We start from the raw sequence: 25,340 nt of genomic DNA, 5'->3' as shown, positions 1-25,340 counted from the left end.
TTAATCTACTAAAATGATTGATCCATGTTCTTTCATGTAACTTTAGTATCTTTCTCCTGCTGGGTTTTCCTGTTGTGTGTTTCTCTTTATCCAAAGTAGTGCAGCTCTTATTCTTCCTATATTTAGCATCTGTTACTAATTCAATCTTATAGTCAATTTATTTTAATCTTTTTTCTTTTTTCCTTGCACCTTTTTTTTTAACTTTTCTTCCGATGCTTAAAATAGAAGTGGAGCAAAAAGGTAAATAACATATACAGTTTGAACCCCAGCTCCCTGTTATGTGCCTTATGGATGTTTCCTCCTCCCTTCCCTTCCCCCACAACACTCCTGACATTACAATATAATCAGCAGGACCTCATAAATGCACCTCATAGAGAAGTCGACTGTTTACAATGAAATTATGTGACTGCTAAATCTGGTGATGGGGTAAAATTTCTGAAGTCGGCGAGGGGGAGCTGTCCTTTCTCTGTTTCTTTTCACCCTTTATCTCTTTTTTTCTGACACCCTTGGATATTTTAGTATTAACGTGTCATCTTGCCTGGCTTCCAGAACCCTCTCCATAGCATGCCATAGTTACAGGGTCTCCTGGTCGTTTCATCACTGCTTTCCTTGTATTTACTTTTCTCTGCTTCTAATTGCATTTTCTGAATATTTATGTTCCTTCAACTGAAGCACTTTTGTTTTCAGTCTACCTTCCGTAGAAGTTCTAAACAAGCCTTCATGTTGGGTTTTTTGTTCTATTTGCTTTATTTTGGTGTTTTGCTTTGGTGGGGCTTGTAAGTGGGCTTAAGGGAGGGGAGGGTACAAAGTTTGGGCTGAAATAAAATGCTTGGTTCACTGTTACGTACAAAGCTCAGAGTTTTAAAGCATAAATTACCAAGTTATAAGATAAAAACATACAGCAAAACTATAAATTGTTAGCTCAATTATGAGTGGTCTTAAACTTAGGTTTGTATTTGTGAAAATAAACCCCAGCCACTTTGTATGCTGGTGCATTGATTACGGTAACTTGAGGAAAGAAAGGTAGGACTTGTATTACGTATAAGTTTTGGTAAAACTGAATGGTGATAAAGTGAATTTTTCTCTTTTGATCTGTGATCACTGAAACTTGTGTGTGCCTGTATAATCTTCTCACTTGGCTTAATTCTTGTCTTTTCTCCGTGGCTGTTAGTTTTTGTGTGCCCTGGGACCTTGAAAGCAATTGTGGATTCACCGTGTATATATGAAGCTGAACAAAAGGCAGGTGCTTGGTGCAAGGACCCTCTTCAGGCCGCAGATAAAATTTATTTCATGCCCTGGACTCCCTACCGTACCGACACTTTAATAGAGTACGCTTCTTTGGAAGATTTCCAGAACAGTCGCCAAACAACAACATACAAACTTCCAAATCGAGTAGATGGTACTGGATTTGTGGTGTATGATGGTGCTGTCTTCTTTAACAAAGAAAGAACAAGGAATATTGTGAAATTTGACTTGAGGACTAGAATTAAGAGTGGGGAGGCCATAATCAACTATGCTAACTACCATGACACCTCACCATACAGGTGGGGAGGGAAGACTGATATTGACCTAGCAGTTGATGAAAATGGCTTGTGGGTCATTTATGCCACTGAGCAAAACAATGGAATGATAGTTATTAGCCAACTGAATCCGTACACTCTTCGATTTGAAGCGACGTGGGAGACCGTGTATGACAAACGTGCTGCTTCAAACGCTTTTATGATCTGCGGAGTCCTCTATGTGGTCAGGTCCGTTTATCAAGACAACGAGAGTGAGACAGGCAAGAACGCCATTGATTACATTTACAACACCCGACTAAACCGAGGAGAGTATGTCGATGTTCCCTTCCCCAACCAGTACCAGTACATTGCTGCAGTGGATTACAATCCAAGAGATAACCAGCTCTACGTGTGGAACAATAACTTCATTTTACGCTATTCTCTGGAGTTTGGTCCACCTGATCCTGCCCAAGGTAAGAATGTGTGCTTGCTATGCTTAGGTCTTTTGTGAACAGCTTACTTACAAGCCTTATTAATTTCTTTTCCCTATTTATTTCCTTTCCCTTTTCATAATTAAAGCACAAATGCTAATGTTGTGGCACTTCAAATTGTCGTATGGTATGTGCATTTTAGCCTTACTTTGGTTCATTTTCTTTTTTCTGAATTTCGTCATTTAAACGTTAGTTTCAAAAAATTGTAGCATCCTTGGTCATTTTAGTTTTTCATTGCAAAAAATGTAATGCTGCTACAAACCTGTTAGCTTTGTGTTTCTTGTCTTTTTTTTTTTTTCTATCTGACTTCTGAATTGATGCAGACCTTTTAACTTCTTGGCGCCAGTGGTTAGGAAGTCCCAGGACAATTGCCAGGCTTGATGTGCAATGCCAGACACAAGTGTTCTGTAGTTTTGGTGTCTGCTTTCTGGGTAGAAGGAGTCATCCCGGATCTTACTAGATCATCATGTAAAAGCTTTATTTCCTGATAAATTTGTGACAGTCTTAGGTCAACATTTCTACAACTTTAACTGTCACACATGGACTAAACATTAAATGATCCTAAGTGTTGATTTATGAAGACAGATCTGCTAGCATCTTTTTGATTTGTGTTCTCTTTAGGTATCTTTATGGAGGATCATTACCTTATAAATCTTTGGAAATATATTTTACTTTATCAAGTGAATTCAGCTCTGCAGTAAACAATTTTGGGGGTAAATTAAATGAAAATTTCATTAAAACAAGATTACTTCATACTCATGATAAAAGAATGACCTATTAATTTATTGTAGAGCTCGCACTAATTATATCTTTTTTATTTGAACAAGAATATTTGTGTTATAAAGATATGAATTAATATTTTGGTTTTCTGAGTTAATTGGAATTTTCATATTATTGCATTACTTCCGAATTGTAGGAACCAGAACGTTCTTTGGGGTGATTAAATCACTCTCTTCAGTACAGTGGAACAGAAATTAGTATCTTTCTCTTCTGTTAAAACAGTACACATCCACACACTTAAACATAACCACATATACCTAGATGTATTTTAAGGTATGGTGTTACTATGTTCTAAATATTGTCATAGGATTGAGACTAAAAGCTGAAGCCTTTTGTAGTTGAATTTTCTAATTTGGGTCATAGAATATCAAAAATACGTAGTTTTGTTGTTGTTGTTGTTGTTGTTCATAACATAGGAGCAACCATGGCATACTGACTTAGCGTAAGGCCCCCTTTTCTCTTAATTCATGTACATCTAAATTTTTGGCCTTAAAATTGTAGCAATTGTTGAACTTTTAACAATGAAATCTTTTTTCAGGGCATAAAAATATTTATTGATAGTATCTTAGAATCTTTTGTTTTTAAATGTGGACATATATTTTTTTCTCCTGAGGTCAGCAATTTGGGATGGTTCCCACACCTCAGTTGTTTTTCTAAAAGCTAGTACCATGCTTCTTTATCCTTGAGGTTTGTAAAAGTGAAAAAAGGTCAGTAATTGGCAAAATTTGACACCGTGGAGGTACTTTTGTTAAATACTTTTGTATTACCCTCACAGCTGTTACATTTGTCTTGGGTGGCAATAAATCTCTTCCCTGCCATTAGGGAAAAAAATCATTTAAAAATGCAAATTCATAATCAACTTCAGCAACACCTGAAGTTGAGTACAGATTCAGCTCAACAAGGAATCATTGCCCCATCTACTTGTCACAAAGTACTTCACTGAATACAAGATGAGTAATAATGTTATTTTCCACATGTGACTTATGTTCTAGTACATAATTCGATTTCAGATGAAAACATCTGATAATTTGGATACTTTTGGAAAAGAGCAGTTATTGGCTTCGAAAATGAGAAACTTAGGCATATTTGGTAACTGTGTTTATACTGTCATGTTTTGTTATCCAAAATAGCCATTCTTATGTATTCCCAAAAAGTGAAAATTCACGTTGACCTCTTATTAAGCCCTTAGTGGTAAAAAGTTTTATCTGACCTGCATATTTCTTGCTGCTGTTTAAATCTTATTCTCTTGCTCTTTGTAATTTATCTTCATGTGCTTTTAGAGAGACTCTTACCTTGCTCATCCAAGACGTGTGCTGATGTCTAAATGCATGTAATGGGGCCTTGCAGAGCTATTCTGGCCCATACATTTAGGTCAAACCAAAAAGCCACTGTCAGCAAGTCTTAGGTACTGGATTTGCTATCATGTATGTGGCCAAGGTATATACATTGTTCTGTAAAATGAATAATTTCATTATTGACTGTTTCATCCTGTTTTAGCTTCAATACTTTTTCCCATTTATAAATCTAAGCCTTTTTATTCCTAACAGCACAAGTGTATTACTGCTTTGCCTTAATAGTGTTTTCAAATACATCTTTCTTGGCTTTGAATTTTTAGCTTTTGTGATCTCTGCACCATTAATTTGCTCCATTCCCCTAAATTAGAGCTGTTTTTCTCTTTCACTTTCTTCTTCTATAAAGTGGGTGCAGAAAAAACCCATTTCAGTTGTATATTAACTCTTTTCTCTGTCTTAATCTGAAATGCTTTATATTTACTCAATCTGCCTGCAGATTTGATATCCCAGATATTATTGAAAAATATTGTCTTGGATTCTGACAGTTCCTGAATATCTGTCTTAGAGTAACAATGAAGTGTGACACTTAAACAGCTCGAGAGACAACTTTTATCGAGAAAGCCAGTTAGGTTTATTATGTAGGAAGTGTTTAGCACAGAATACTTATTTCTTAAAACACCTTCCCACTGATAATGAAGGCTCAGTAAAAGATGATCAGTATTTTTAGACATTGAATGGAGGTAAATTTAATAAATCTTCAGTTTTGCCTTCCCAGACTACAGACTCCCTCTAGCTGGAGTTCATTCAGTGAATAATGGGTGAGTTTTTGGACTTGGAAGAGGGAACGAACCACCCTTAGCATAACTGCATATTGTCCTTAAACTCTTTTTACATGGGAAAAAAGATGCTAATAAATAGCAAGTTCTTAGTAAATACAACCATAGTAAATTGGGCCATTCTGTGTGTGTTTGTTGAAATCTTCCTGTGTCACTAGTAAATTTGCTTATTAGCATCATTAGCACCGTTTCTGGGTCTCTGCACTCCAGTGGTGCATGGCAGGCAGAATGCGAAGTCAGTTCATAGGTATGTTTGATATGGCATCCTTATAACTCTGGGACAGGCTCTTAGAGCAGGGTTTATAGTTGAGATAAAATTCTGTTGTGAGTTTCCATGTTTTCTACCCCCATTTGTAGGATATTCGTAAGTTTTGTGCCCTTTTTGCCACATATATTTCATTATGAAACGTTTTATTATTATTGCTTTAGTATTATGTTATCTTCCCACATTTTTTCCTTTAAAGACGTATGCAGAACACAGTGTTGGTTAAATGCTCCAGAACCAGGGCACACTGCTTTGTGGGATACCATACTTTCCCAGAGTCTATGAAAATCTTTTACTAGAAAAATAAGATCATAACAGTTAAGAGTATGGACAATTGACCTTGAACAAATTGCCTAACCTTCTCCATGGCTGTTTTTTTTGTCTCCTAGTACCTACTTCATGGAGTTGTGGTAAGAATTAAATAAGATGATCTGATGAGCCATGAATGGTGATTAGCATAGCATCTGGTACCTAAGTGCTGAAGTGTAAGCTTTTATCATTATGGGATGCCCTGTTGCGACCTGTCTTCACCTAAGGAAAGAAATATTAATTTTTAGAAATACCTCTGCATTTCTACCTTCAGCATTAGAAAAAAATTGCTTTCCTTAAGGTTGCTAAACTTCAGCCTTGCAGAATTATAGTTGTCCTCCTGGGGTTAAATATTGCCACTTAAAGTTGACTTTCATGTTTATTTTCATTATATCCCAATATTTCATTGATTTATCGTTGAAGAATGTGTTCCTTCCCTTTAAACTTCTTTTGATGAGCAAAGGGTGAAAAGGTATGAAAATTTACTATCAAAAGTCACATGCAGACAGGCTGTGGAATGTTGCATGAGATTTTGTGCATTTAATAAGAGGTCATTTTGTCACCTACCTTCACTCACTTGTTATGAATCTTTACTGGTGTCTGGCTAACACATCGCTAATTGCAGTATTGTTAATACATATTTCAGTGATTAAATATGTACTAATTAGGACAGTGTCAAGGGACACATCTGATGGTGTAGCACTAAACCATTTTGCTCTGCCCTTTTCTCTCTTTGCTCTGATTCTCCACTCCTGTTTGAGATTTGATTCTGCAGCATTCATTTGACACTTCTGCAAAAGATTGTGATGCTTTTGACAAATGTTAATTGAGGAAGCACTGAAAGCATGGCTGCACTGTAATCAAAAGAAAATTACGAGGTTTAACAAGATGTCAGGCAAGTGCTTTACAGAGAAAGATAGACAGGTTTGAACAGGCTTCTGCCGCAGCTGGCTGGGCGTGACGTTTGACTAAGGTACACAGGCTTCTCTCACATGGTCAGTAACCGGTGCCCTGGAAGCAAAACACTACTTAAGAAGTTTCTTTTGTGGTAGAATGATAAAAGGGTGTAAAAATGTCATGTAATTATTGGTAACAAGAAGTTTGTCACTACTAAAGAACTAGAAACAAGTGCACACTGCTTTTTCTGATAAACTTAGCATACTCTGTCAATAGTTAGAACTATATGAGCAACTATTTATGGACCAAAGTTTAAAATATTAAATATATCAGTGATGATCATATGAAATTGTTTCCCAATAACTTTTAATGTTCTAGTGTGTTCCTTATGTAAATAAAGTAAATTAATGTTTTATAAGATTTTGTAAACATTTTCATGATTAAAAAAATAGTTATTTTTAATTTGCTCTACTCTAACAATTTAAATTTAAGGCATATTTATAAGAGCCAGTAATCTATAAATGTTGGTAAAACTTTAATGTGATCACCTAATAGAGTTTAAATGATGTCAGTAAAGTTTTGCTGACAATTTTTGTTGTTGTTTAAACTAATTACATGGTAATTAATGAAGGAAACATTAACCTCCATTATTTTTTTAACCTGTTGGATTTAACAGTTTAAAAGTAATGTTGGAAGTGAAAAATAACCTTTAAAGTTTTTTTCTTTTTAAATTTCTACCTTTCAATGGGTAACTGTGGTCCTTTTATACTCTCTGTTAAGTGTCAGTAAAGTAAGTAGGGTTCGTTTCAAATTAGCCATGATTTGATCCAACCTGTTATCTTGCTATGAGATTACATTGTACCTTCTGACCAGAACTCGTTGCTTTTTATACCTACATTTTTAAAAGTAAAGATGCAGAAGCCTCAGATGTTTCCTTGCTAAAACAGCACAATCGTGCCAAGCGTATCTTCTGTTTGAATCTAATCAGGCATGCTCCGAGAACTCTTGAGCAGGAATGGCTGCTGGGTGGAAAGATGTCACAGTATTTGTGCTCCTGCAAGACGGAGACCACGTGATATGAAATTTTCTATTGTCCTAATTATATGTAATTGTCAGACTTTTGTTGATACTTTGAATTTTATCGTTTTAGAGTATGCATTTACATAAGAAAATATCTTGAAATTTTTTAGTAGTGACAGTGTATTTGATATGTACATTAAAACTTTATAAGAACTGGACCTTCATTTCCTGACAGCTGATTCGTGATGAAATTATACATAAACTATATTGTCAAATATCTCGTTGAGAAGTAAACCTAACACAGTTAGGGTCTTGGAGCAAGATTTATGGTGAAGCCTAGTCTGCCATTGCTTAGCCAACAGGATGAATGTATTGGAAGAAATGAAGAGATGTATTTTTCCTCCCACCTGACAGATATTCTCAGTAATTCTCATTTTGTTGGTGTTGGGGTAGTTGGACCAGTGGGGTTTTGTGGGTGTGTGCGTGTGTGCGCACGTTCACATGTGAATGCAAGTGTGCTTGAGATTAACGTGCTCATCTTTTTTCCATAGTGCCTACCACAGCTGTGACAATAACTTCTTCAGCTGAGCTGTTCAAAACCACAGTATCAACCACAAGCACTGCTTCACAGAAGGGCCCCATGAGCACCACTGTAGCTGGATCACAGGAAGGAAGCAAAGGGACAAAACCACCTCCAGCAGTTTCTACAACCAAAATTCCTCCTGTAACAAATATTTTTCCCCTGCCAGAGAGATTCTGCGAAGCGTTAGACGCGAGGGGGATAAAGTGGCCTCAGACACAAAGGGGAATGATGGTTGAACGACCGTGTCCCAAGGGAACAAGAGGTATTTCTGTCAAATACTAGATAAACATTTTACAATGTAGTTTAAGTAGTTTCGGAATTACACTGAAGTGATTTTATGTGAGGAAAGAGATACAGTAAGCTAACGTCATTGTTAGTTTTGTTAATTCTGTAATACAGCATGTGTACACAAAGGGTTTTTGAACTGTAAAAGTCATTTACGGTCAGGCCGTGGATTACCTCTCCCTCCTAAAGACCTAGGTCAAGCCTGAGATTTTTGCCCGTGAACTCTCTACTGAGGCTTCCTTACAGCTGTCTTTCTCATTACAAGTAATTGGATGAGTCCCAGAAAAATCAAGGGCTTTTTGTTCTTTTTGTTTGTTTGCTGTAAATGTCTGATATTTCTATACCAACTTTGTATTTACTGTTTATATTCTGCATTATACTCTACATTTTTGTCAGTTATTGTCAACGACTTCCATTAGCGTTTATTCAAAATTTAACACACGGAGTAGGATCATCATAGCTGATTTCCCAAATGCATGCAGAAAAAATGGTTTCAATTTCACTGTTGTTTTCTACATCTGTTGCAGGAACTGCCTCGTATCTCTGCATGGTTTCCACTGGAACATGGAACCCTAAGGGCCCCGATCTTAGCAACTGTACCTCACACTGGGTAAATCAGCTGGCTCAGAAGGTGGGTTGGAACCTTTCAATATGATACACATTGATGATTTAAGGGCTTTAACTTCTAACGTACATAATTTAGCTTTGTGTGCTAAAACCAGCTTCATTGCTCTTTGTTCAGTATGAACGTAAAAAATTATACATAGTTTTGTCTGTAAACTATTTATTCAGAGTTACATATGTTTTAGGGCATGCTGTTTTCTGTGTCAAGCTCTTTAATGAGTACATACTTGCTTAATTTCATTCATATTTAGTTTGTTCTGTTTCTTTTGATGTTCGTAAGACAAATAGGATGCTGGCCTAATAAATCAAGTATCATTAAGTCTGCAACTGAATCCACAGAATGCAAGCAGATGTGCACATCACAGATGATGGTGACAGAATAAGTAAAAATGACTTTAAAAGGCATTAGTGAAGTTAGTATTACAGTGTAATGCAGTGACATTTTAGTTTTTCCTTCACCATCTACGTTCTGAAGTGTAAGCAGTAGATAATAACTGTGAGTGTTAGACTGATTATATTCTGACTTAAATTTCTGGACCATTGGAATAAATAAATAAGGTTTTTAAATAGCAGTTTAAAATAGTTGCAGTGAAATGAGAGAGCTGTCTGAAGAATTTTAAGAAGAATTTCTGGGGTTTTTTTCCCTTTTGTTTCTTTTAAATGTCTGGTTAAGAATTTCTTTTTGAGGATCTAAGAACCTTTAATCATCTGAAATGAAGAGAAGGTTATTGGTCTCAGTTAGTTGCAGACTTTGACATATTTGCAAATATTTTTTTTTTTGTCCACAACAAAGGTACTTGGGAGAACAAGAAGCCACAAACAGAACAAGACATCTTACTGAGATAATATAAACTGTCATTTCAGATCAGAAGTGGAGAAAACGCTGCTAGCCTTGCCAATGAACTAGCTAAACATACCAAAGGACCGGTGTTTGCCGGGGACGTGAGTTCTTCAGTGAGACTGATGGAGCAGTTGGTGGACATTCTCGATGCACAGCTGCAGGAACTGAAACCTAGCGAGAAGGATTCAGCTGGACGCAGTTATAACAAGGTAGGTAGAAAGTTTCTGTTATTTTCAATTAGACGATTCGTGCAGCAGCTCTGGATTCTTCTAGCGGCTGACTGCCTAACTTAAAACTTCTAATTTGGTTTATATCTCAAGAAAGAATTACAGTGCACCCCCATATAGTGCGTTAAAGGAGCAATGTGAACCCCAAAAGGATGCTGGGTACCTGAGGGAGATCTTAGTTGGTGGCAAACTTCCTCCGCCTGGCTGTGGTCAGGACTCTCCCTCGGGGCTGCCATATCTGCACTAGGAGAGAGTGTGTGTTACACAGCTACAGTCCACTCTCATGGCTGTAACAAAACGGCCATGTGTACAGGAACATTGGCTACTGAAATTCTGTTTTCAACGGTAGGTTTTAGGAAAAGGATACACTTCCTTTGCTAGAAGTACAGTGTGTTAGCGTTACTAATTTTTCCTCCTACGACAAAAATTTGATCACTATTTTAACCATACTATGAAGTGCTTTTGTGAGAGTCATATGAATCCAAAATCTATGGCTAAAATGATCTTACAGGTTTTTTTCCTTCCTTTTCTTCACGTATGTTGTCTCTAGTTTTACCAAGATACTTTGGATTAGTGTGTTTAGTAAAATACAGTTCAAAGCTGTGAATACACAATCTTGGCAATCAGTATAGACTCACAAAAATCCAGAGGCCCACAAGTACATGATAAACTCTGAGCTCAGGAACACTAGCTTAATTTTTGAGGATTTCTTCTTTCCTCATTTTCAACAGATAAAATCTAACCTCTGATTTTCTTTTCTTTTACTAAAAAGCTCCAAAAACGAGAGAAGACATGCAGGGCTTACCTTAAGGTATCTCTCCTGTGCTGTCACCCTGCTCTGTCCTTCCCTCAGCTCCCTGCTACGCTTTATCATCTTGCTGCATGATCCGGTGTATTTCAGTCTTTGATAATTATATAATGTGCCCCATATCAGCTGTACAAATGTTGGCTTTTCACAGGTATATTACTCTCAGAATAAGCAAATGATTTATTTTTACAATTTTTGCTGTTTTTCCATTCATCCAAACATACGAGGATTTTAATGAAATATCCTCTGAATTGGAAAGTAATCATAAAGTCTCTTTATTTCCTGTTGTCATCTCTGTGGATTAAAAAGCAACTTGAGTAAAACAGCTATGATATATTCTTGGCAGTTTATCATATCAAAGACTGTATAGTCATAATGTATGTGCATGAAAAAGTCACTGCTTTCTTATCTCTGTGGTGTACTCCTAAAGAAAATAGGCTTTATCTTGAAATTTTCAGGAGTCGTTTCTAGAACCAGGCCGATACGGGGATGGGTTACTAGAAATGAAATATGAATAATGTGCTAGTACTATCGATACACGTTATATGTTGGTTTTTGTTGGGATAATAGGAACAGAAAGCCACTATTTGCCTCAGAATCCCTGTCTGCTCCAGCTGGTTTTTCTCCCTGGTATATCCAAGTAAAATAAGGAATGTGCTGAGGCTAACCATGGAATTACGCCGTGCTAGTTCTGTGTGATAGATCAAAATAATAATACCACTTTGCATTTTGTCTTATCCTGTGAATTTTAGAAGTTCCTTTTGCTGGGGTGGTTACTTTCTAACCTTACTCATCTGGGGACCATATTCCTAATAAATCAAACTTTGAAGAACTAATCCATATACATGTGAAAACAAAACAAAAGAACTTTGTAGTTTTGCAGAATAGAAGTTATTCAAAAGCTATGACTTCACCAGCTTTGGTTGGCAAGGTCTGAAAAAAAGAATAGCATTTCCTAGGTAGTAATAGACATTGTTAGATCTGAGAACCTTACAGGAAAAGACGGAGGCAAAATCTGTTTTTAGGTAGTAGTATTTTGGAAGTCCCTTATTAGCCTGCTTAATGGGGGCAAAAAATTACACGCTGAAGTGTATAGAATTTGTCATACTGAAATTTTCAGTTCACTTTTAAAGTATTAGTTAATGTGTGAAATGTAATAATTGGTATGTTGCCCAGGACATGTATCTCAGTGGGAAAAGAATAGCTTTTTTTCCTTTGGCAGGGAGAATATTCAGGAATATGATTAGAATAATGATCATTTTGATTCCAGTAAAAAAATACAAATGGTAGTAAATAGGAAGCATTTCAAATTAATAAAAGCATGCCATCAGCGAGTTGTGTCTAGGTAGTAGATTTCAGCGTGACCTCAATTTCTGACCAGTGTCATTTTCAGTATGTCTCAAATGAGCTTCTCTGTTCAGATAAGACTAATAAAACTCCCTAAATTACAAATCAGAAGCGACTTACACTATGCAAATGAAGCGAGTGCCTGCTTTGTGACAGAAGATTCATTTGTAACTGAGATTAGAGGCTCCAGTCTGTATTTCTTGGTGGCTAATGAACCTGGCCCCAGCAGACCGGTTTCTGTTCCACTCTGGTTAATGGCCGCAGCAGTCCCAGTGTGTGCACTCTTGACTATTCTATCTCCCATTAGAAAGAGAAAGAAGCCTTTAATGCCACTTGCAAGTATCTTCTACCTGCCAGGAAGGTCGCGGTGGCTCACAAGGCAGACAGGACGAGGATATTAAGATGGATTAAGCTAATTAATCTTACTCTGACAGTGGACTCAAACAACTTCTCCCCCTGCTCGTTTCAATATAGTACCTCAGACTAGCAGTTTTTGTTGTTCTTTGTACAAGGTATGCTCAGTGATTACCAATAGATCGGAACAATTTATATGTGGGTAATGACACATTATGATTAGATAAATGGGAAAGAGTAAATAAACTTAGTGATTTCAGCTATCCAAGCCACAGTCAGTGTACAACTACAGTAAGTATCAATATAAAAGCCCGCCTCCAGCTGCCTAACTGACTGGGTTACGTTTTTATTTAATGTTGTTTTGCATGGTAATAAACTAAACCTACATTTATGAATATTTATAACTTCGATATTTGTGAAGACTTTATTTTGCTTTTCTGTTTTCATTAAATTATTAGTACAGGCTTTAAATATTTTGATTGTTCTCTTGATCCCCTTAAAAACAAATCATTGTTTATGAATTAAGGTATACTCTCAAAAAAGTGTTTTTTAGCTAGATAGGAAATTGGAAGAGTGAGAATGTTCACAGATAATTTATACATTTTGAAATCATTTTGGTGTTTTTCCCAATGATAATAAGTAGGTAATGTTATATGGCACAATTTTGGTGGTTATTTTAGTTCAAGATCCAAAAAAACAGTATGGTTTAATTTTCAAGCATAAATACGAGATTACCCTTGAGACATCAGTGTTTTCTGTTTAGAACATTCAAGTCTTGAAGTTATATGTTCAAGTGACCATGCATGTAAGAGGAATACCTCAGATTAAGAGCTGACATTGATTTTATTTCTCTTCAACAAGTGAAATATGATTAGATAAACAGAAATAAGCCGTCTTCTTATACTTAGTCTTTATAATCAAACAGTAGTTTACTAATCTTCAGTTAGTTCTGTTTTGAAAGGGTCAGACATCAGGTTGGCCAGATGTATGTTGTCCAGGTGTCCTTCCATAAGGGTAAATCATCATGACAGGTAAATACTACAATTGTCACTAGTCAGTGATTGAAAATCACCTAGGTACTACAAGCAGTCAGAACTAATGATAGTTTTCTAATGGATGCAGGCAATTGTTGACACAGTGGACAACCTTCTGAGACCTGAAGCGTTGGAATCATGGAAACACATGAATTCTTCTGAACAAGCACACACCGCAACAATGCTGCTCGATACACTGGAGGAAGGAGCGTTTGTCCTGGCTGACAATCTCGTAGAACCAACCAGGGTCTCCATGCCCACAGAAAATATTGGTGAGTGAATCTGTTGTCAGGTTTAATTTTCATTTAGAAGATAGATGTTTAAGAGAATAATGCTTCCATTCTGAATCTGTTATTTCCCAGTGCCAAACTTCTCTTTCGTAAAATTATTTTTGTCTGTTAATAAGAGGTATTATTCCTCACATGCCATAACATTATTGCAAAAGCCAAAATCTATCCTGTCTTTTAAAAGTTGGTTTTATGTATGGTTTATTTTTTCCAACTGAAAAATCATTAAAGGAAAAAAAAGTGTTTAGAGTACTTAAATGCCAGAATATGGATTGCTTAATAACGAAAGTGCTTGCCATGAAACTGTGGCAAATGCTTTTCCATTTTATATAATACGTTCCTAATGAATTTAAATTACTTTCTGGAATGCGTTCTCCTGGCCACATATTTTAGGCACACAGAATTCGAGTCAAATATTTGTATAAAACATACCTGCCTTCAGGTGAAAATGTGGTCAGTGAACTACATCTCTCGTAGTGCAGAATGTCCATGCTTTATAGATTGCAGAATAGCTGCAGATAGTTGCAAAACATTTTAGAATTTCAGTGCTGGCAGTGAGAGGTAGGAATTCCCTTTTGATGGTATTTGAAAGAAGCCCAGTAAGTACAGTGAAATTATATTAATTTAGGCTTGACTGATTGGAATTGCTGATTATTTAGTGAGATTGAGCTCAGATGAAATTTACAGTATCCCTTAGTAAAGTAAAAAAATATCCCCAAGCCTCAACGTAAAAAAACCAAAAAGGGAACACAGACTACTCTTCCATGGAAAGAGTGCATTGGAGCAGCAGATACTGAATGAATTTTTGCTATCTGGGATGCCATATCTGATCGCTTTATTGTGCCTCCCTAAATCATAGGACTTTATGTTTAGAAATGCAGAAAAGCAAGGTGTATGGGAGAAATAGACATCAATCAGATTATGATACCTGGATTTAAATTCAAAACTTTTAAGTTTATTTTAAATAACTGAGTTTTCAGAAAGTGTTTTTAAAATCGTGTTTTTATTTACTCTATGAGGTTTTGAAATGGTAAATAACTTAATAACTTTAAATTAAATGAAATTAAAGTAATTTCGCCTGCTGTAAGCTGGTAGACCAGTCATAAGGAAGATGATACACTCTACCTTAATTGTGTGAATAAAGCTTCTCCTTTCTGTCTGAAGTTTTTATTATTTCTGAGGTTGATTTATTTCATAGTCTAATAAAATTCCCAACGTACATGTTAAACAATTCTTCTCAGATATTTCCAGGGATATACCTATAAAGGAATGTAGGTCTGATCATCTCAGAAGATAAATCATAGAGAGCATTATTTGAAGTGAAGTGTTTGTTTTCCATATCTTCTAAAGCCGATTTAAAAGACAAGAAAAACTATAACTTCTCTTTTAAGCTCCTTCCCAGAACGCAAGACATTTTAATAGGCCAGGTTGACGGGCTCTGCCCCAATCAGCCTCACATACACAAAACACACCATTATTATATGTTTGGGATGTTTTTTTCTTGGTTTGAGAATGACTAGGGATTTTTTTTTTCTGATACCTGTGTTTTTCAGAGTTCTAAGTGATTATCCTTCACACTGGTTTTTAAAAATTTTTAATTACAAACGGAATGTTGTGAGTAGAGATTCTTGTAGAGTGTAGTACACGTTTTACTAACTTCTCAAAAATAATGCCCTGAACTTACTATATGCATATGTTGATTACCCAGGAAATGACCCAACATGAAGGTCACTTTGCATATTCCAGTGAATATTTGTGTCTTGTATTTCTAAGCTGTAAACAATTTTGTGACAAATATTATCCATAATTTAGTATGACATTCAAGATTCAACTTTTTCCTAGGACTTGCTATCCTTTTAGCCATGAGAACTAAGGTAGCTCGTTACCCCTTTATGTCTTCACTTGCTGTTCTTTTCTAAATTTAGGGGGTGGCTACAGTGCCTTTGCTTATTAAGACAACTTGATTCTCCTCAGTGATTTCTCCTTGAATCCTTATTTTCACTTTACTGTATGGTTTACCCTTATACTTGACCTCATAAAAACGGTGTAATTATGTTGTAATTATATCTGATTATAGCTTTTTAAAGTCAACTTTGAGGTATAATTTAGATACAATAAGAGAAGCTGTTTTAAGTGTACTGCTTGATGAGTTTTGACAAATGCACACCCGTGTAACCAACAACATGGGCAATATTTCAGCCACCTCAGAAGGGTCCTTTATAATCTTTGGAGTCAGTCTTCCCACACCCCCAGCCCCAGGCAACCACTGATCTGTTTTATGTCACTGTAGTTCAGTTTTACTTTTCTAGACCTTACGTTGAATGGAATCATAGGCTGGGTACTCCTTTTGATCTTGCCTCTTTTACAAAGAATAATGTTATTGAGATTCATCTATGTTGGTGGCAGCATCAGGAATTCAGTCCTTTTTATTGCTGAATTTCCATTATAAGGACACAACACTATTTGTGTATCTACTCACTTGGTTATACATTTAGGTTGTTTGCACCTTTTGACTGTTATTAATAAAGGTACAGTTTCTCCGGGTGGCTGTACCAGTTTGTATTCCTAATAGCTGTTAATGTTCCGATTGCTCCACATCCTCACCAGCATTTAGGATTATCTTCTCAAATGTCTTTTGAATTTTAGCCATTTTAGTGATTTGTAGTGGAACTCATTTGGTTTTGTTTTACATTTGTATGATTACTAAGGTATATTTTGCTGAAAACTTCCAACTTTTCATGTGCTTATTGGCCATTCACATATGTTTTTTGTGTAATGTCTTTTTGTATATTTTGCCCATTTTAATTGGGTTGTCTTATTGGGTTATAAAGATTATATCTTCCTGATAAAAATCTTTTGTTGGATATATGTACTCTGAATGCTTTCCCTCAATATGTAAGTTTCCTCTCTATTTTCTTAATAATATCTTGAGAGGAGCAAATAATTGGATGAAAAGTCCTCATTACCCAGCTTCAACAACATCTAGCCAATCTTGTTTCATGTGTTCCTCTCACCATTATATTATTTTAAAGCAAACTCTTAACATATTATTACTATTAATACTTTAATATGTATCTCACTTTTTTAAAACCACAATGCCATTGTCAGACTTTAAAATTTAACAAAAATAGATTCAAAAGATAAAAAGGGAGTTTCAATTATTCGATTTCTGTAAACTTGTTAACATTTAACTCGTTTTACCTAGGATACAAACACGTTGTGCATTTGATGGAGGCATTGCTCCTGTTGGAGAGGAAAAGCTTTCCTTCTGCCCTGCTAAGTCTCTTTGGCTGGTCTAATAACCTCAGGCTTAAATTCCTTGCACCTCCCAAGAATGACTTTCTTTTGCATCTTAGGTAAAAAGGCACATAATGTTGATTGTCTTTCTTGTGATCTTAAGATTCATTAGGTGATTTAGTTATCATCAGCCTAATCCGGCATTATAAAATTCCCTGTTATTTATTTTCCCAGTAGGCTTAGCAGCCAGCATGATTGTATCCGTCAATTTGAGCTTAGTTATACTGCAGTTAAAAAAAAAAAAAACAAAACCCAGACTCACAGCGGCAATCAACAACAAAGTTTATGACTCCTTAACTCCATGTCATCACGGAGCCTTGGTTTTGCTCTGTTCCCTGTCATCTTCAGCCGCCTCCATGTTGTTTGTACCCCAGGACTCAGGCTGATAGAACCTGGTCCACTGCAGGTTTGCTGGCAGAGGTCCTAGTTTTTCCTATCACTCTACTTTTCTTACTCTCTCATCTCAACTGCAGCCGCCACTCAGTGATGAATTTGACAAACAGAAGGACAGAGAAATATATTAAAATCTAATCTACAGCGCTGGCTGTGAGGGAGGCTCTGGGTGGCTCTACTATGAATCAAGCGTGTTCACTTTCAGGAAATCTGTTAAACAAGGCATATATTATTTAAAGTACACAGAAGATACAGAGAAATATCATAAACATCTGTGTAGCAATCACCCAGCTGAGCCACATCTTACCATATTTGCTTCAGCTTTGGGGGAAAGAAATAACGTATATATAATCTGGAAATCCTCTGCCTCCTTCCTGATCAGATTAAGAAGGGTGTAACTTGTCAGCATTAGTAAGCTTTTATTTACTTAATTTTTGCTGTACAGGTATATACATTTAACAGTTATTTTTCATGTTTTTTTGTTTGTTTGTTTTGGGGTTTTTTTTGTTTGTTTTGGGGGGGTAATTATAATCAGGTTTGCTTTTTGTTTATTTATTTCCTTGGTTTTTCAATGGAGGTACTGGGGATTGAACCCAGGACCTCACGCATGCTAAGCATGCGCTCTACCACTTAAACTATACCCTCCCCGAGAAATAATTTTTGAGTGATAGAGCATGCACATCTTTAACTTTACTAAATACTGCCAAATTGCTTTCTACTGCTATTTTACCAGTTCACCTTCTCACCAGTAATATCGTTACCCATCACTCTCTTTGCCAACACTTTATTATTAACATAAATTTTGTCATTTTGTAGATTTGAATTGATCACATTATTGCTTTAATTTGCAGTTCCCTGATTACCTAAATTAATTCCCTTCTGTGAATTTGTTGTCCACAATTTTTCTTATTGTGGGTAATGCATTATGGAAACTAATTCTTTAAGGATTATTATATAATTTGCAAATGTTTATTCTGTCTGTGCCATCTCTTTTTTACCTTGTGTATTAATCTTTTGTTTTACAGAATAATGAAGTCAGATTATCAGCTTATTCTTTTAGGGTTGACGCTTTTCGAATCCTGTTTTAAAAATATGAGGAGTTTTTTTGGTATCCTGCTCAAATTTTTCTCTGCTTTGTAATGATGAAATGTTACATTTTCTTTAGAAATGATAAAGCTTTGCCTTCTTACATTTATGTTTTAATCCTGAAATTTATAGTGTTTTTGATATGTATGAGGGAACTAATTTTATTTTCTTCCATATGGGTAATCTGTTGTTTCAGTACTTCCAGTGCATAATCCATCCCTGTCCCCAGTGGTTTGTAAAGATATCTCTGTAATATATCAAGTTTCTGTACATGTTAGGAGTGTCTGTTATACATTGTTGCTTTTGTTTTTGTTTCAGTAATGTTAATATCTGGTGAGTTCTTTCTGCTCCTCCTAGAATCAGAATCGCCTTGGCTGCCTTTCGGCATGTCTCTTCCATGTGCATTTTAAAATCAGCTTGTCAAGTTCTGCATACTCAAAAACTCTTGCTGGAATTTTTATTAGAATTAGACTGAGTTCGTAGATAGATTTTGAAGGAAGTGTCACAGATTTGTCTGTTGAGCTCTCCCAGATCGGACCATGATACGATTTTCCATTTTTTGTTGGGTCTTCTAATAAAGTTCTGTATTTTTCCCTTTAATATTTTGTACTTTTTAAATTAGGTTTATTCCTAGGAAATGTACACTATTGTAAACTGTATTTTTTTAAAATTATATATTCTTATTGTTTGTTGCTTGGTGTATAGGAACACAGTTGATTTTGCTGGTTACAGCCTTGCTGAATTCTTTTACATTTGATAGGATATAGAGTTTCCCTCATGATTACTTTGTAGTTAATTATGTTTTCTGTAAATAATTAACAGATTATTTTTTCCTTCCAGTCCTTTGTACCTTTTGTTTTTTTCTTGAATTATTGCATTAGCTAGGTCCTCTATTACAATGCTAAATAAAACCTGCAATAGGGATCATCCTGACTTCAAAACAAATGCTTCTAGAGTTTTTCCATCATTATTTGCTAAGGGTGGGTTAGATAACCCTTTTCTGATAACAAAACCATTTTCTGGGCAAGGAATTTTTCTTTTGTTCCTATTATTTTATAAAGATTTTTTTATATTGAATGAGTATTGAAATTTGTTGAATTCTTTCTGTGTATATTTTTCTTAATTTCTTAATTTGGTGAATGATAATATATTTTCTAATGTATTAATCTCTGTAAGCCTTTTTGAGTTAAACTTAATTTGTTCAGGATATACTTAAAAGTATATATATAATTTATTAAATATTTTTGCATAATTTGAATAAGTGAATATTGTTATATTAAATATCATATGATTTATCTCTTTGTACTATTTTATGCATCAAGATTATATGTAAGTCTTGTGAAGTGAGTTGGAAAGCATGAGCAGTTTAAAATTCAGTATATATTTAACCATGAGTTCATTTTCTTAAGTGGTCATAAATTATTGGTTTTTTAAAAAATTATTTTATAGTCAGCTTTGTGTTTCTAGTAAATTTTTCCTTTTGTCTATTTTAAAATTTATTTATATAAAGTTGATTGTTGTAGGTCTAGTGAGTTCTATATTAATGATCCTTTTTTAAAATTCAAACAAATTTTTTTTTACTAAGGACATGGTTTTAGACTTTAATAAGTAAGTATCTGTTGGATGAAATTTACTCTGAGCATGTATATCTATATTTGGAACATTTCATGGAAACTCAAAGGATTTCCTTCTTTCACCTTATCTTCTGTCTTTTATGAATAATTAATGATTGAGACCCCCTTTCAGTGTAAGGAAGAGAGAGGTATATTTTTGTCACCCATCTTACCCCCTTCACCTCCCACTCACACACATGGAATCTTATTTGAGGAGAGGAGATTATCCACATATCCATCTACTTAATCCTTCTGAGCATGGATTAATAAAACAAATGTCTCAACCAGTTTCTGCAGCTAATAGAACTCTAGAATTCTAGGAGTTCTATGACTCTCATTGTAAACTTATATTTCAAGTGCTTGACATATGGCCTCATAGCTTATAAAAATCTCCAATGTTATGATTTCATATTTACAGCTAAATGTGTATGTATTTTATAAAACAAAGTTGTGAAAGATTTTTAAAAATCAGCATCCAAGAGTTATTCTATAATGGATGATATGAGCCCATTTTTCTAAAAAGTCAGTGAATTTATCATATTCTTTGTGTGTGTGTGTGTGTGTATGTGCACATGTGTATGTGTATCTGTGTACCAGCGCATATGCATATGTTAGTCAAACTAGAACTAGCTATGCAAGTATATGCCATCAGAGAGGGTGAAATTCGGAGAAAAATGTGTGGACTGTATTTATTGAATTATGTGTTACTTTTTAAAATTCAAGTGTCTGAAATTAATGAATTTTTCATAGAGCTCCTCTCATTTCATCAGTAAATGACATTTTATTTACTAATATGAAGTAGTTGACTTTACTAGAAACAATAATACTTTCTCATTCTTTTTAAGAATCAAATGAATATTGATATAAAGTATTGCAGTCTTTATTGGAATTATGGTAGACAGCATTTATGTTCAGGATGATACTATTTTTTAAAAAAAATTAAACAACATTGGTTTTACTGACCATATAAATGATCTTAATGTTATATATATTGACTGTTTTCCTTACATGTTTTTCAACGTTGCTACTTTCTTTGTGAATTTTTGAAATTTGGGTTATGCTGCAGTCATTTGCAAACTTTTTTTGTAAAGGCCCACGTAGTACGTATTTTAAGCGTTGCAGGTCATATGGTCTAAGTTGCAAATACTTAACAACCATAGACAATAAATTATAGACAGTATATTAATGGGTGAGCATGATTATGTCCCAGTAAAACTGTATTTATTAAAAGAAGTGGCTGGCCAGATTTGGCCCACAGGTCCTATTTTACCGAATTTGAATATATAAAAATTGATTGTTACTAGTGAGAATTAATGGGAAGTTTGAACATAATGCTAGACATTTTCTCCTAAATAATGCTGTGCTAGTCTCCTTACTTTGAGAAATTAGGGAAAATCTATTACTGCACAATTGACCTATGTAATCTTATGTATTAAAACATACACATAGATATAAATGTCTATATGCAATAAACGCATTCAAATTTAAACTTCATATTTTGTTTTATCATTGCCAAGTAATGGTAATTGAAAAGTCACTTAGCATAAAGAGTCAAAAAATCATTTTGAAATATTTTTGTTAAACTTAATTATTTAGATGAAACTTTGATAGTTGTGTGCTGTAAGTCAGATGCTTCATATCCATAGGCTAAAAGACTGGAATTAGTTGACAAAAGATATAAAACTTTGAAGAAAATATTCAAAAATGATTACACCAAAAATTTTAGAGTAGTCAAAATTTAAGACCTCTTAGAATAATTTAGTTGTTTGTTAATGATTTTGTTGTAATTCAGCACAGAAGTTTTATAGGTAGAAAAATAGTGGTTTCTGTGCAATTACCATTTGCCTCTTTGTAGTTAAATTTAAAGAATGCCCTTTTTTTTCCTTCTTTATCTTTTGCCTCATCCAGTTCTGGAAGTTGCAGTACTCAGTACAGAAGGACAAGTCCAAGACTTTAAATTTCCTCTGGGCATCAAAGGAGCAGGCAGCTCAATCCAACTCTCTGCAAATACTGTCAAGCAGAACAGCAGGAATGGTAAAATGGAACAAAAGTCTTTTAAAAATTGATAGGTTTTTTTGGTTGTTGTTCAGTTAAACCTATTAATTCTAAATGCTGAGTATTTGACTCCTAGTATAACAAATACGGCTTAACATTTAAAAGCAGATTTAAAATAATGCCTTACTCTTTTCAGTAAATTTAACCTAAATGAAGATTTCATAAGGATTTTTTTTCATTTCATTCTGATTTTATTGTATCTTATCTTATTCATAAGCATATTTTCTGTAAAGACATATGGCTGTTTTCACCTTCCTAGGTCTTGCAAAGTTGGTGTTCATCATTTACCGGAGTCTGGGACAGTTCCTTAGTACAGAAAATGCAACCATCAAACTGGGTGCTGACTTTGTTGGTCGAAATAGCACCATTGCAGTGAATTCCCATGTCATTTCAGTTTCAATCAATAAAGAATCCAGCCGCGTGTACTTGACAGATCCTGTGCTTTTTACCCTACCACACATTGATGTAAGTTATGTGTGCTAATGAAGTAGTGCAAGGTTACAAAGCCAGTTAGGAAGGAAAGCAAAACAGACATGCTGAGGATGGAGAGAGAAGGGGAATGGGGAAATGGCAGAGAGGAAAGAAAAGACTGTCCCATTTGAATTTCAAATGTTGGACTAGGTCAGAGACACAAGTTTATTTAAGTCTGTGAACATAAAATTAAATGAGCCTGGTTCAGTGATTATTAGAATTTAAGTGTATTCTTAATGAAAGCTAATTCAGTAATCAACAGGAAAATGTAAATGACTGTAATTTGTTTTAGAACGAAAATTAACTCTTACCTTAGCAGCACTGTGGCTGAGTATTAACGGTTAGGACTCTGCCTTTTTGGGCTTTTTCATGCAGCAGATCTCTTTTTTTTTTTTTTTTTTTTTGGTTTTACTGATCACAGTAACACAATTGTTACCAAGCATTGTGTTTTTAAAAATACAGAATTGAAGAGATGTGATTCCTCTGCCATTCCTTAGAATGCAAGTTGGTAGTTAAATAATTACACCATGTTGGACGAGTGTCTGCAGAACGTGGCTGCTGTTATAGTAGAGTGAATAAGTGCCCACAGATCACCAGGGAGAGCTCCAGAATTGGCAAAGAACAACACATTTCTGCAGCTGTTCACTTTTATACCTTCTGCAGTTGCTTCACTCTTTTACGCACCTTGACGTACGAACTACAGCATTCAAATTGTCGCTGTTATGTTACTTCGAACAAAAAGGGGCCCCAAACAAAATGGATTTTAAAACACTTCTTCCTTACAGGATTTTTTTGGAACAAATTCACTGCTCTAATTTTGTCAGAAAAGGAAAAAAAAATGATTCTGATGTACCATCAGTATGTAAAATCATAAGATGGAAATTGTAATTGTGTAAAATGGGTCTTTGGTAATTTAGAGTACACTTTAGAGTGTCTCGGACTATAAAGCCCCTTTTAAGTTAGATATCTGCCTTGTATAACATAGTCTACAATTTTGCTGATGAAAAACTTTATAGTCCGAAACATGCAAAGTTTAATCTAAATTACCTTTTACACATATTAAACAATTGCTATTGCCATCTTAGAGTGTAAAATCCTAATTTTATCTTGTCATTTTATTTCCCAGCCTGACAATTATTTCAATGCAAACTGCTCCTTCTGGAACTACTCAGAGAGAACTATGATGGGATATTGGTCTACCCAGGGCTGCAAGCTGGTTGACACTAATAAAACTCGTACAACGTGTGCATGCAGCCACCTAACCAATTTTGCAATTCTCATGGCCCACAGGGAAATTGCAGTAAGTATTTGCACTTCTAATTAGTAGCAGAGAAAAACCTCAGAGATTCGAAACAGCTTGTGTAATAGTCCCTTCTTTGGGTGCTTATCGTACCTAAAAAGCAAACAAAGTAATGTGGATGTCTAATTGTTTCTACACTGTCCATATATTGTAGGAAGTCTTGGTACTGTATTAATTGTTACTTCTCAAATCATCATGTGCTTTATAGACTTGTTCTAAGTCTTTCCCCTTCGGGCAGGTGATAGGCACAGGTGATCAGGGATTTAAAAACTGAACAGCAATAGATTATACAGACAGAGGGGCCCTGAAGTGTGACATGTCCTCCCTATCTTGAATGTTTGAATCTCATTTTACAATTTCTGCTTTAAGTTTCTTAACCACTTTGCACACTGCACAAAACTGCAGATTTTGTAAGACCAGAATGGCTCCTGGAATGTTTCTTAGTGTTCATTTCTTCTTGTGAATAGGAGAACAAGAGCCAGAAGATAAACATATTTTAAGAAATGTAACATGAAAGCTCTCACATCTATTATGTGCTTAACTCTTAGTATATAAATATAAAAACTCAAGGAGAAAATTAAAACAACTTCTTTGTTAGCCTGAAAAGCCATTAAAATGCCATTTTTTAAAATAACTAAGTAGTCTTTGTTCTATTGTAAAATTTTTTTATGTGTACATGAGTAATTATTTCAGTCAGTCTTTTCTAGGTAAAATCTTCCACTTTCATAGATCATTCTTTGGATATAAAAATTAATAAGATTATATTGCATTCTGTTATATGATTTTTTTTAAGTATTGAACCCTGTTTGAACACATGAATTTCAGAGAGTTGAGTGTTAAAAGATGAGCGATCACACGTGAAACCTGTCTTACCTTTAGTTAATGTGCTGCAGGAATACTGAAGTTCTGCTTTTTTTTTCCCCAGTACAAAGATGGAGTTCATGAGTTACTCCTTACAGTCATCACCTGGGTGGGAATTGTCGTTTCCCTCGTTTGCCTGGCTATCTGCATCTTCACCTTCTGCTTTTTCCGTGGTCTGCAGAGTGACCGTAACACTATTCACAAGAACCTTTGTATCAACCTTTTTATTGCTGAATTTATTTTCCTAATAGGCATTGATAAGACAAAATACATGGTAAGTACCGCTTCCATTTGTTGACGTTGGATCTTTGAAAATTATTATAACAGGTGTAAATCCGCACATGCTGCTGATAATTTTTGACCTTCTGTCTTAATATAATGAACATGACAACATTGAAGGATAATTTGTAATAAATTAAAAGACAAAACCCAATCATCAAGTAATATTATTATGAGTTAATTCATTTCTTGTATTAAGGTACAGT

At 35.0% G+C, this 25,340-nt stretch overlaps 1 protein-coding gene across 16 annotated transcripts in view; it reads left to right on the top strand.

Moving 5' to 3' along the window:
- The window catches only part of ADGRL2 (adhesion G protein-coupled receptor L2), a 252,611-nt gene that overhangs the window by 203,813 nt on the left and 23,458 nt on the right, over window positions 1-25,340 (top strand). For 12 of the 16 annotated variants that reach the window (XM_074376152.1, XM_074376154.1, XM_074376155.1 and 9 more), the window contains 10 exons: window positions 1,172-1,972; window positions 7,941-8,234; window positions 8,785-8,888; window positions 9,746-9,931; window positions 10,722-10,760; window positions 13,581-13,764; window positions 22,077-22,202; window positions 22,483-22,688; window positions 23,821-23,994; window positions 24,920-25,129. In XM_074376152.1, the coding sequence (XP_074232253.1) occupies window positions 1,172-1,972; window positions 7,941-8,234; window positions 8,785-8,888; window positions 9,746-9,931; window positions 10,722-10,760; window positions 13,581-13,764; window positions 22,077-22,202; window positions 22,483-22,688; window positions 23,821-23,994; window positions 24,920-25,129 (2,324 nt within the window). The remainder of the gene's footprint in view (window positions 1-1,171; window positions 1,973-7,940; window positions 8,235-8,784; window positions 8,889-9,745; window positions 9,932-10,721; window positions 10,761-13,580; window positions 13,765-22,076; window positions 22,203-22,482; window positions 22,689-23,820; window positions 23,995-24,919; window positions 25,130-25,340) is intronic. The other 4 variants (XM_074376157.1, XM_074376159.1, XM_074376163.1 and 1 more) reach the window with 1 other exon arrangement.

Source organism: Camelus bactrianus, chromosome 13, assembly GCF_048773025.1.
Source record: "Camelus bactrianus isolate YW-2024 breed Bactrian camel chromosome 13, ASM4877302v1, whole genome shotgun sequence".
Lineage (NCBI taxonomy): Eukaryota > Metazoa > Chordata > Mammalia > Artiodactyla > Camelidae > Camelus > Camelus bactrianus.
This window is presented reverse-complemented; position numbering and strand designations above follow the sequence as displayed.